This window comes from Branchiostoma floridae, chromosome 1 (assembly GCF_000003815.2).
Source record: "Branchiostoma floridae strain S238N-H82 chromosome 1, Bfl_VNyyK, whole genome shotgun sequence".
Taxonomy (NCBI): Eukaryota; Metazoa; Chordata; class Leptocardii; order Amphioxiformes; family Branchiostomatidae; genus Branchiostoma; species Branchiostoma floridae.
The window spans coordinates 2626723-2640250 of record NC_049979.1 but is presented as its reverse complement, the minus strand read 5'-3'; the positions used below and the strand labels follow the sequence as shown (position 1 = coordinate 2640250).

Here is a 13528-nt window from a genome sequence, read left to right as displayed (position 1 = left end):
ATTATCTCACCATATACCACCGAGGATAAGGCGGGGCATTAACGTTATTATCATATAGGCTATCCAACTGACAGTTATTTCACACAAATTCCTTTATAACAAATAAACACTTTAATACATTACATAAAAATACATTTGCAATATATATATTGTACAATAGTGTCTATATATAATACAAACATTAAACTATTTCATCATCACCATTTAACTAATAATTTTAACTAATCATCTGTTTGTGAGATAGCATATTAGCATCAACATGTAGCTTATTTGCAATACAAACTACATGTATTAAGTGGAGTCCTGGTACCCCCCATGCAGAGCCTTTTCACTTGGGCACGACAAAGTACGTACATATGAAGTGATTTAGGAAGGTACCGGCTTAATCACGTTAGAAAGCCATAATGAAAATGTGTAAAATCAGCATAATTCCTTTTCAAGTATCCCTATATTCCCCATGTGGAGCCCTAATTAACATAACCAATCAATCATAATGTTTTTGACAGCTATGCATGGTTTACACACAAACAACAGTACAAAAAAAATTCATGACTGTCCCCTGTATAATGGTGCGGTCCAAAAAGTGGTCGGTTATTAGCCCTAGTCCTGCGGCACGCTACAATTGTGTTGTTGCACATGCATGTTCTATTTGCGGTGCAACACTATTGTAGTTTGGGGGGTAGGTCTGGGATACGTACGTAGCACTCGCGTGCGGTAGTGGCGGGAATCCAACTTGGTATCAGCTGTTATGGGTCAGGGGTCAGGGGTCAACAACCTGTTACGCAACCGGAAGTACGTCATCCCAGAAGCCCATGCGAGGCTAATTAATATTCATGAGCGTCATTTTCGTCTGCTATAACGCGGAAGTGTTTTGTCTTGCTGTTTTGGCTGTTTTCGGTGGAAAATTTCAGTATTTAACGTAAAAATCTCGCAATTTATGGTATCGGAGATTCACACCGAATACTTTATGGAAGGATTCCGATCCCATTTTACCTGATTTGGGCAGAGAATCCAATGAAAGTGGTGGAGGAGCTGAGACGACGACATCTGATCCAAGTTTGGCGTGCTACCGAATGCATGGGGCTCCTATATTGCTACAGCAAATCTTGGGGCGGATGGAACAGACTGTGACCGTGGCTGGCATGGCTGTGGTCGGGCGAGAGGCCGTGTACAAGACCGTGGAGGCCAGGAACCGGGTCGGGGATGCAGTCAGGGCCGGGGGGGAGGAGGGCAATTGTGCGAGGCCGGGTGCTGACCCCGCCGGGGCCCCAGACCAAGTCGGAGTGATGACGTAGGCCCCTCAAGAAGTGGGAATCTATTTTCTTACCTCGTTTGTATCGTTGTCTTGTCCTCAGGACTGCTCAGGTACTTTTGTCACAAGTTATCTTACTGGTACTGTAGAGCTTAGTATGAGAGATTATGGACAAAATCTACCTTTTATTGCTTTTTATGACTTAATGATCAATAGAATAGGTGGAAACAACTTAACATAGACTCTCGAGCAATATAGTGACTGTAGGCTTTAATTTGATGTACAGCAAGCTTATATTCCACTTGCCAGACAGTGTCACAACCGAGTTTATTCAATGCTACAAGAATAGTGATTATACTCCATTCAGCACCAAGGACAATGTTCAATCATTAACTTACCTGTAGCAATACCTGTTTATTTTCTTACCTCCCATGTATCGCTGTAATGTCCCCAGGACTCCTCAATAACTTTGTACTGATGTCAAAAGTTTTTTTAATGGTGCTGTAGAGATGATTGTGACATATTGTGGACTAATCTATTTTTCATTGCTTTTTATGACTTTATGATAAATATATTAGGTGCAGATAACTTAACTTAGACTCTCAAGCAAAGTAGAGACAGCAAGCTTGAATGTATGGTACAAATGTACAACAAGCTTTTATTTCACTTGCCAGACAGTGTCAGAATGAAGTTTATTCAACACTGAAGGGATAGTAGTTAGACAGAAAAGCCAGTTCAGCACCAAGGACAATGTCCAATCATTAACTCACCTGTAGCAATACCTGCATGATTCTTTTTCTCACATGGGCAAGAAAATGTTGTCACAAGTCTTAAGATAGATTGTAGTCAAGAAATTGACACTGGAAATGTATGATATGAAAGTAGAATACAAATTTTTAATGAAAAAGTGTGTTTTATTGTTTTATTGCCACTGTAAACCCTTATGACTGATAGAATTGTAAATGTATGCAACATTTCTTGAAAGTACACATTGTAAGCTTTACAATGATATATACCTTTATGGGGTTAGTGTAAGGTAAAGTAACTAAAAATAAGCAAAATCAAACTAGTACCCTTTGTTTCAAAGGGGTCTGGGAACCCCAGCAGTGGGGGCGAGTTTTGGTATAGAAAGCCAGCAGGACAAGGGTTAGAATAACCGACCACTTTTGAGGTTACTGCCTGATAACCCATGGGAAATGGGGGCCTCTGATTGGCCAACTCCATCTGGCTATATGATAATACACTTTAAGTTAGCTCTTCTTGTATATTCCCAAAGATGTTGATTTGTGAATCAAGCTGCGCCCTTATCAATGCTTTCACAGTGATTTTCCATGCAAGGACTTCCCCCACTTTGAAGTTGTGGTCCATGAACCGGATAATCTGATATTTCCTCCTGGCAAGGCCCCCTAAGAACCTGATTCTGTACCACATGAGTCAATGGTACCAAGGCCCCCTAACAACCTGATTCTGGCCACCTCAGTCAGTGGTAACAAGGCCCCCTAACAGCCCAATCAGTCAGACTGATCATGGTTGTCCAAGATTACCCCCAAACCTTCTCATGCTAAGTTTAAATCAAACTTTCTGACTCCTGGTTTCATGTTGCATAAATCAAAAACTTGAAAAGTGTTTAGTAGCTACACTGGACACTATCTGTTGAGTGATGAAGGTTAGACATACAGGTATTTTCAAAGATTCTCAAAACAAAAGTTACTTAAACAGCAGGATAGGTTTTGAAAGGTCACATTTGTATAATACTTGTCCAGTTGCTCGGATAACCTTTGTATTGAGTACGCAAGAAACTAGTCCTGATAGTGTTCAGAAACACCTTTTAGAATATTGAATGAATGAATGAATGAATGAATATCTATATTGTGCATATACACACATTTGATTAAGTACAGGTCGCAACAAAAAAAGACTTGACAGATGCATGAAATATGTACAATGTCCACCAAGACAAGAATCATATTCTTTTGAATTTGACTTTCACTTTGTGATACTGAAAATGTAGGAACAGATCAGTTTTACAATCAAATTTTGATAGAAATGTCCATGTACTTCAAACTGAACTTAAAAGCTTTGATGTGGTCTTATGCAAAGGGAAAAGTGCACTGCTCAAAATGCAGGAAACTGCCATTCTGGTGGCTGCTCCTGCATATATGTATGACTGGCGCGAGGATTGAAGGAAAGTCCGCAGGCCTCTCACTGCTGTGTCCTTGAGAGCGGACCATTTTCCCATGGATATAAAAGCGAGAGTGGCGGAGACGTCTGACTAATCGCTTCCTCACACGTCGCTCGGAGAGGAGACTTGAAAGGGAAGCGTTTATCCTCCTCCCTGCTTCACGCCCGCGGCGATGTTTGCGGAGTGAAAGCAAAGCTGTTAAAGTGTTTACAAAACCCCGGCAGTCCAAACACCGCTACACAGTTTCACTCCTTAAAGTCTGAAGGGAAGAATGCCGGCCAGGAGAGGGGGGCACCTTCAAGATGCTGGCTGTCCATCCTGAGTTATGGTTAGAGGAAGCAGGCAGAGGTGTGTTTGTTGTTGTACCCTGCTATCTGCTGCACTGGTGTCCAGAGGAAGGGGGAGAGACTCCGCTGCCTTTTAATTTTACAGTCCGCTGGAGACACTTCCCCAAACATGTTGGGGGTGGACTGATTAACGTCACATTAATTGATCAACCCTTTACCCTGCGTCTTACGTGCTGATGGCTAGACTTCTTAAAGGAATTCCTCCTTAAGTTTCTTATAAGACGGTAAGATATGGCCCTCCTTCCTCGCTGCCTTGAGTCGGAGGACGGCAGAATGCCGGAAGGAAGGCATCAGGGCAGAGCACTTGACTCGTTTGTCTTGGCCGATCAGATTAGTCCGGGGAGATTCCGGGCATACCTGGGCGTCATGGCCGAGGGGACCTGTTAAGAGACGCTCTGTGGCTCCACGAGTGTCGGGGCAGAATGCATGGGGGAGAAGCAACAAACATGTGGATGTCTGACGGGGTCGGGAGGGGGGTGGGGTCGCCCGGGGAGTATGTCAGGAATTGTGTCGTGTCACACAACGCTTGTCGCACGGAGAAACAAACATGAACTTATCTGCCATCGGCAGGCATAACTTGCCACAACTTTGTCAAGCAGAACTGTCCTTTTTAGCGGAGTGGCTGCCTGTAAATAGATAGGTAAGCTGATAGACCCTGTTTTCCCAGTCTATTCTGGGGTGGGCTATGCCAGGAATGGGTAGAACCAAATGCCTTTTAGCAAAAACACCATCACCGCTTTTTTCACACCTCACAGCTGAGTTCCACAGGTGGTCTTCTTTCTCGACCCACTCTACAAACTCTCTGTCTGTATCTGTATTAACTGGTATAACTGCACTTTGGTGTAACACAGCGGCTTCTGTATCTTTATCTGTCTGGCTAGTATAACCGTCTTTTGGCATAACACACGTACACCAGCTTCTGTATCACTATCTGTATAGCTTGTATAACTGTCCTTTGGTGCAACACACAGGCTTCTCTATCTGTATCTGTATAGCTGGTATAACCACCCTTCAGTGCATGTAAAACACACCAGCTTTTGTATCTGTATAGCCAGTATAATCGACCTTCAGCATACCACACCAGCTTCTGTATCTGTATAGCCAGAATAATCGCCCCTCAGCATAATATGCCAGCTTCTATATCTGACTGTGTACCACCTTCTTGATTTATATCTGAGTGTAAAGACTGTATAACCACCCTTAGGTTTAACACACCAACTGGACACATCAAAGGACACCTGAATCACATCAAAGGCCTACAGGTACTTCAGAAGTCCTGTCTTTAAGCCCGTGGGATTACTTTGATCTCTTCCTCCCCATCCATCGCAAGGCTTGGTGATCATGCAAAGTCACCTGCTATAGTGGCTAGTAAAAATGTGTGGCCCAAGGGCTAAAGAAATGGGGATGGGCACCACCCTACACATCTGTTACAGATGTATTGGGCAACTTTAACTTTAACTTAGCTGTAAACCTTCCACCACCCACCCGAGTCTCAGGTGAAGGTGTCTCAGTGGCTTGTCATACAGCTAAGGTAGTCCATTCCTTGAGGTAAATGTTATACTGAAACCTGAGGTCTCAGAAGGAGGTGATGTCACCTCCTTAAGAGTTGTGGCGGAAGAAACAGTCAGGTAAGGAAGCTTGAGGGTCATCTAGGAGATTCAGATGTCTTCAAACACACCTGCATTTCTATGCAGTGGTTAGGTGATCGAACAGTCCTTCCAAGCAGATGTAGGAGGATACAATCGTTACGTTTTCTTATCTGCAGTTTTTGTTGTTGTACTAATTCCCGACTAGGAAAATGCTATGGTTGAGGACCCACCCACCCTAAAACATTCTTTCTTGTTATTTTTGTTAGGGACATTCAACCTGCAATGTTGTTCTGCCAATGTTTTATCTGTCACTGCCCATATCACCCTTCTTCTGCAGTGTTCTGGACATGAGAAATTCTCCTGCCCAAGTTCTTTATTAAACTATAGGGACTTACCCCTCTAAATTTTTGTTTAAATCTCCGTTGTCCTTGTTCTCAGAATGACCCTTCTATCTCTAGCAGTCCATGACAAAGTTTTAGAAAGTCTATGTCGCCCCCCGACTTTCTGATACTTATGACCCCCTCCAGCAAAAGTGGTGTGCTCTGGACGTCACTGCTGGAGATAGAAGGGTCATTCTGTGAACAAGGTCGACGGAGGTTGACCGAGTAAGTCTAATTTAGTTCAATTCTGTGTTGAAAGTAAAGTGTTAGCATTTTTCTATAATTTATTCTACCAACACAGATGAAGTTTCGTACTAAATGATTCTGTTGTCTTCCTCAGGGTTGAGACAGCCAAGAAGAAGGTGCAGGAGATGAAGGAGGAGAAGAAGTCTCAGGTGGCCTCGACTCAGCGGAAGGCCAGACCGGGAGGACTGGTGAGTCATGGCCTCAATCAATCCTTATTCATCAAATTGTATTGAGGTCACCTGAGTGGCGCCGAATGGCAGCTCGCTCCAGACCCTTGCGATTTAGCCCCGCCTATTGTAAGCTCCTCGCAATTCAGCCCCTGGCTGCAAAGAGTGAGTAGTCGGCCCACCCAATAACAATAACAATAACATGCCTTAAGCAAGTAAGCAGGCAAGCAATAACGAGATACAGTGGGCAGGACATGAACAGTACATAAACAAAAAAAACACGTAAGCATCAGTCAATTATTTGTTATATAGTCTGATAGTATGGTGTAAGAAGGAGTTGCGCAGTCTAGAGATCGTTGCTTTTGGGATAGAGATGCTTTCTGAAATGGCCTCAGCACTTTCAGCAGGCGAAGATTCATTTGTGGTGTCGCCAGTTCACGTTTTGAGGCCGAGATGCTTGGATGGTGTCTTGACTGACGGGCCACAAATCATAATACCATGTATTTCTGTGGACTGCTGACAGGGTTTGTACCTGGGGTATCCGCTGGCTTAGACAACTGTCAGCTCAGTTGCACCCAGACGGTGTCAAATGTACCTCTAAGTTGTCTGTCTGCAAGATGGCCTGGCCACTCCACCTGGCTTTCTTGGTTTAGGGTCTGCATGCTCTTTTCCGTAAGGCGTAGGCAGCCTATTTTTATTTCCCGTAACTCGTAGGGAAAACCATCTTATCTAGTACGTAATTCGTAGCGAGGCAGCCAAATTTAGCGTAATTGCCTTCCTTGATTTAGCGCAATACATAGGGGTTTCTTCTGAATTCAGCGTAAATCGTTGTCAGGACCCCCAAGCTTTCTTGGCTCTTATCTGTGATTTTAAAGTGAAAATTCAGCATGAAAACCTGATGTAAGGAGAGTGCAGCGTCGTTATTTAACCCTTAAACTGCCAGAGTTTCAGCCTTATGAATTGCTATCAGTGCCAGGGTTGGCCGCTGACCTCCAAAAAGAAACCCCCGAACAAGGCCAAGGTCCCTAACTTCCGGGGTTTGTGCGCTACACACGTGCAAAGCTGCTACTTCGGGGGAATACGCTATCCCGGACATATCCGGGCACGGCACACAGGGCATGGTTATGTGTGCCGGATATATCAGGGCTTCGCAGTAAAGCTGAATAAAGTAAAATTAGAGCAGGCGTAGAATCATCCTGGCAGGGGAACAATGGCGTCTCCGCTCCCTGCGTATGGGAGAATTACGGCAGGCTAGACTTGCAGGGCCTGTCTCCGTGGGGACACAAATCAAAGTAGTTAAAGTCCTTCCTGCACTAGATGGTGCATCAGGCGGCGCACATCTCTGTTTCTGTAGCCCTTGGGCCACACAGCTCTGTACAACCACGACAGCAGGGAGATAGTTTGATAGTACTGGTGTGTGTGTTCAACCATAGCTACCATACTCTTGCCTAAATACTGAGTAAAACAAGATAAAGGAGCATGTACCAGCCGGGGATCGAACTCACAAACTACAGTAAATGCAGAAACTTTCGCTGTGGTTTAATGTTCGCATTTTTCCTGGTAGCCGCTTCACTGGGAACTTATAGTTATAACCACCACAAACATTTTTCCGTGGCAGTAGGAGACTACAGTGCATGGTGCTACCGCAAAAAGTCATTTTTTCTGCTACCGGGAATTTAAATCCCCACAAACTTAAATGCATTTACTGGCTGCAAGACAAACACTTGCACCGGTGACAAATTACGGCAGGCTAGACTTGCAGGCCTGTCTCCTTGCGATCACAAATCCCCCAGATTACCCCCAGCCCCTGCTGCACCCAGCCCAGTGATCATCATCATTACACCACAATTAGCCGTCAGATCCTCCCCAACATTTCCCAGTCTCTATAATTTCATCTGTCAATTAGGCGCTGGCATTCTTCTTCAGCGGAGACTTCAGGTCCAGACCACAGTTCCCCTGGGACCGGCGGTGCCAGACTCGTGATGATGCCGTTATTACATTTTTGTGGGCAAAACTTGGAGATCATCACTTGCAATCAACCACCACAGAAAGCACCAACCAGTTGGAAATACATCGTTGGCATGCTGTTTGATATGAATTTTTTTTAAACGCACCGTTATTACATTTTTGCGGGAAAAACTTGGAGATCATCATTTGCAATCAACCACCACAGAAAGCACCAACCACTTTGAAATACATTGTTGGCATGCTGTTTGATATGACTTTTTTTTAAACGCACCGTTATTACATTTTTGTGGGCAAAACTTGGAGATCATCATTTGCAATCTCTGTCTCTCTCTCTCTCTCTCTGTCTGTGAGCCAGTCTATCTTTCTTTATTCAGGTTGTAACAAAACAATACACTGTGGGCAGTGAGGCTGGTATTGTGGCCTCAGACATATGAATGTACAATACAAAATGAACATGTAGTCAGTCAGTCTATACAGACTATGACACTACGCAAAAGGAAACTAAGCAGCAGAGGAGACTACAATGCAAAAATGTACAAATAAAATGCAACATACATAAGCTTAACGTTGCAATCAACCACCACAGAAAGCACCAACCACTTTGAAATACATTGTTGGCATGCTGTTTGATATGAATTTTTTTGAAACCCAGAGGAAATTGCAGTGCCAGACTTGTGATCTTTTTTGGGCAGAACTGAATTTTTTTTTAAATCCAGAGAAGATTGTTTTTTCCAGGGCAATTTGTAGATAAACGAATAGAAAATTTTGGTTTAGTTTAACTAAAGAAAAATGGAGCAAGTCAAATAAAAACATCTTTTTTTGCAATTGACTGTCTGTGTTTTTTGTCATTTTCTCATCGCAAAATCCCGTGGTCATCATTTTGCAATCAAATAACAGCCTGAGGGCAATTTCCAGATAGAATATTTTTGCTTAAAAAAAGATCTTCGAGCAGATGTCGGGAGTGAAAGGTCATGATGTTTCTTGCTGTTTCTTTTTTCCGACAAACTAACTTAGAAAGGGGAAAATTAGAATATTATGACTGGAGAAGTCTTTGCTTCAAACGTCTGCTTGGAGCTGAACAGAAAGCAGAACGGACGGCCCTCCCAGGTTGACCTGACTGGACTTGGATCCACAATTTGCATGCAGGGCTCGAAATGCCTTTTTTGCATGCCTGCATTGGTGCAGGTAACATTGAAAATTACCTGCACCTGACAAATTTTATCTGCTCCACTCTGAATTTAGGAAGTATGGATCATACTCAAATTGTTCATGAACCATTACTATTTTGTCTTTTATACTTTATAGGTGGTAACATTCAATGCAGCTAGTAATAATCCATATATACCTACACCATAGGACATTTATGTATAAAACCCAGTACATGGACTAGTGCAGGTTAGGCGCATTTAGACATCAGAAATACCTGCACAGCTCTCACTTTACCTGCACTCATTGGTGTGACATTAGGTGTTAATCTTTTGTTTACAATCCCTCCCATGCGCTTAATTCTCAATTTCCTACTTCCCTGTGATGCAATATACCGTGTCCAGGTTCAATGTCAAGCACACTCCTCCATTCCCTATGGTGTGGGTGGGGGGTCCTCGTGGCAGACACTGAATTGAGTACTCTAAATGCAGAATTGTTTGTGGTAGTTTTAATGTTCTCGGTTTTATATATATATATATATGACTGGTTTATTTATTTCGAAATTCAACAAATTGACAATGACATTGCAGCCACACAGCTGAATTGCGACTTGTCGTTACAAACCGTTAACAAACCGATGTACACTTCACCGCAAAGTTAAAACCACCGTGAACATCATCCATTATATCACATGGCTACAGTCTATGTTGCTACCGTGAACTTAAAGCCACCACAGGCACTCCATTTTCCTGCTACTGCAAAGTTAAATCCCCGCAAACTTAAATACATTTACAATATTTTGGAAGATTTGCTAGACTTGAATTCAGGAGGTTTCTTAGGTTAAAAATTGAATTACAAATCATGCCACTCACACCTGTCCCTTAGAAAAGCACTAGACACAAACATACATTGTCTAAACTTAAAATGAATATAAAGATTTAGTCTAAGACAAATATATAGATAAAGATATAGCAACAAATATTGCCTTTCTATGACCTTATTACTTCATAACTGAAATATGATCCATGCTGATAAGAGTATGATTTAAAAACCAAAATGAAACACAGCAAAACTTTTTCACTAACAAGATTTTAACTGCCCAATGGTTGTGAAAATGGAAGGCGTTTAGCTTTACAGCCTACTCCAGAAGGCAGCTGAGGAATGCGCCAGACATGTTTTAAGAGAAAAACAAGCCACTGTTTCCAAAACGCGGCCTTGCTGCATTCTGGCGGCATCGAAGACGTGCGCTTTCGTCACCGTGGCAGCGATAGCATCATAAGCATGACCATTTCTTCCTGCGAATGGCTGAAGGTCTGTCGCCCTAGAGTCGGAAGCAGGAAAATTCCTGGGGGATCTTAAGTGTCAGGGGGAGGACAGTCTTGACATTGACGTGTTCCTTAAAGATGCTCTGACCCTTGTTGGTTCTCCTAACGTTATCACAAGAATTACTGGGGTCAGCGAGGATTGAACAGAGGGTGTGCCCTGAGGTAGGCCTGGGAGTGTTAATGTTGTGTTTCAGTTTGCAGTTGGTATTTAGGGATTTTATACTTCTTTTAGATTTTGGCCAAAGCGATCGAACAGATACAGTGTAAGAATGTGATCATAAACAGAATGTGAAACTGAAATGTATCAGGACACTCAGTCTCTTATTTTTAAATTCAAATTCTAACTGTGTCAGTAGTACGTTACGATCTTCTATTTTTGCACTAAAGCAGAAATGAGGAGCATGTGTCACAAGAGGATTCTACAACTTGTATATCCATAATTTGATACGATTTACAGTTACCCATAGATGGGTACTCCCAAAAAAGGCAAGCGTTGATAGGTTTTTGCAGTCCGGTAGCCAGAAGCACTTTTTTGCCTAGGCCTTAGGCTCTATTGATTTGATGATATGGATGACATCCTCTGGGGACCCCCAAACTGATGGGAAAGTGTTAATATAAAAAGTTGCCTTCATTATGAAACCTACATGTAAGTTGTCAGGAAGGTTGAAGGAATGAATTTACACACTGATGGTATTGATTTGAAAGCCTTCCGAGCAGCAAACTGTGTTGGTGTGTCCTTGGTGCTGGTTTGTTGTCTTGTATTGATGTCAGGTTGGTGTCAGACCAGGGCAGGTTTAGATGGTATAGATAGAGCACACAGCGCCTGTCACCTCCCCCCAGACTGGCTACAGCTCACCCTGCAGAGGTGGGGGAGGAGACCAGCACTGGTGAGAGGCTGGCTTAGCCTGGGTACCATCTGGATAGTAAGGTTCTGGTCAGGATTTTATTTTAGGCACAATCTAGACACAGTTTTTCCCGATATCTGCGAGCCGACAATCTCTCGCTGACAGCTTTTTTTCAGCGTCTAGATGGAACTGCAATATCGCCATAAATATATTGGCAGAATTTCTCCCAAAAGGTCCGGACCATTCGTACGATACCTTACCGATAGCATAGCAGGGGTCCCCGACAGCTTCATGTGCGTGTAGATGCTTCCCGACTTCGGGAAGGCTCATTAGCATATAACGCCATTTGGAAAATCGCGCTATATGCTTATGACTGCAAGCGCCATTGGTGTCCGGCCCCCTACGTTCTAGATCCCTCCCAACATCTCCACAGATATCGGTAAAAACTGTGTGTAGATTGGGCCTTAGCCTGGGTACCATCTGGATAGCAGGGTTCTAGCCAGGATTTTATTGCCGGTAGGTAGCACCGGCTTTGAATTGACAGAAGCGGTTCGTTCAACCGTTCGTTTGGATGCATGGATCGGTCAATTTAACCAAACCCTTCTATAGCCCTTCTATACGCCTGATTGCGTAATTGAGTCAGCGTGGCTGAGCGGTCTAAGACACAGTACTTTATATAGCAGGTTGCTTCTGCAGCCGTAGATCGTGGGTTCGAACCTCACTTGCTACATTTTTTTTTTTTTTACTAGACAAATCTCATGTACTATTTTAATAGAAGAAAGAGCAATTCAGTAATTCGATGTTTAAAAACTCTTTTTTCGTGTGATTTTGTTTAACATGATTTTGTTTGCTTTTTCCAAAATACGCACCGGCCTGCTTTTTTCAGAAGCTTTCTTGTTTTAGCGTTGTGGTAATGGAATTTACTTAGGTTGCGAACAACAACCTATTATGGAGGTGGTGTGGAAGGGGGGGTCTTGGCCCTTCCACGATGAGATTTTGAAAAATGTATCTAATAAAACGTTGGCATGATAAGGATACCTGTGACGGCACTGTAATTCTGTTAATATCAAATGTAATTTGAAGGACTTTTTGGTCAACTTGGAGTGGCATATCATCATTTTTCAAGTAAATTCTTTATGTATTTGCCCGATATGACAAGTGAAATTTAGAAAACCCTGCACTTGTGTGTACTTGATTTAAGGCATGTGCATCACTTTATTAAGTGACAGGAGAAGGAAATTGACTTGTCTCCTGGCAGGGGAAGGAGTCCTCAGAAGTGTCCAGGTGATTTATGTGCAGCTGAAAACCGACCCAGAACTTCTTAATGGGGTGGCAAATCCCTGGCCTCCTGTGCGACCATGCAGAACCTGGGCTGATAGGCCTTCTTCTGGCAGAACAGGGAGGGCAGGGCTCGAAGTACTGTTTTCTCCATACCTACACTTGTGTTGGTAACATTGAAACTTACCTGCACCAGACAAATTTTACCTAGCTGCACCACTCTGAACTTAGGAAGTATGGATTATACTGAATTTTTTCAGAAACCATTGCGATCTTTCCTTTTTTAGCAGCTAATAACAATCCATATACACCTACACTATAGGACATTTATGTATAAAACTCAGTACATGGACCAGTGCAGGCTAGGTGCAGGTAGACACCAGAAATACCTGCACAGCTCTAATTTTACCTGCACTAACCTGCATATGCAGGTGGTATTTCGAGCCCTGGAGGGAATGGACTACTCTCCAAGCAGAGGTTGGTGGGGAAAATCATCACCTTTTTCATATATGCTGTCTTCACCATAGCAGACAGAAAAAGACTGCAAAGAAGAAAAAGGTGGCAATTTTCTCCATCCTCTGCTTGGAGAGGAATGGAGTGGGTTGGTGTGGTTTATACATGTATCTTGTGATGGTGTTTGGCCCAGGACCTCTGGGTTCAAATCAGCTGATATGCCACTGATCTTGTGCCCTCGAGATTTAGACTTTCCTCACTTTTGGCCTACTGGTACGTCACATTTCTAAACCGGGGCCTGGCTGGGCAGCTTTTGGGAAGGATAAGTATGATATAATAAGAGACATCAA

The 13528-nt window shown here is 43.1% G+C and overlaps 1 protein-coding gene across 1 annotated transcript in view; it reads left to right on the top strand.

The window, feature by feature from the left end:
* LOC118423339 (formin-2-like) overlaps window positions 1–13528 on the top strand; it is a 97179-nt gene that overhangs the window by 75485 nt on the left and 8166 nt on the right. The window contains exon 24 of the mRNA XM_035831464.1: window positions 6091–6184. Within this exon, the coding sequence (XP_035687357.1) occupies window positions 6091–6184 (94 nt within the window). The remainder of the gene's footprint in view (window positions 1–6090; window positions 6185–13528) is intronic.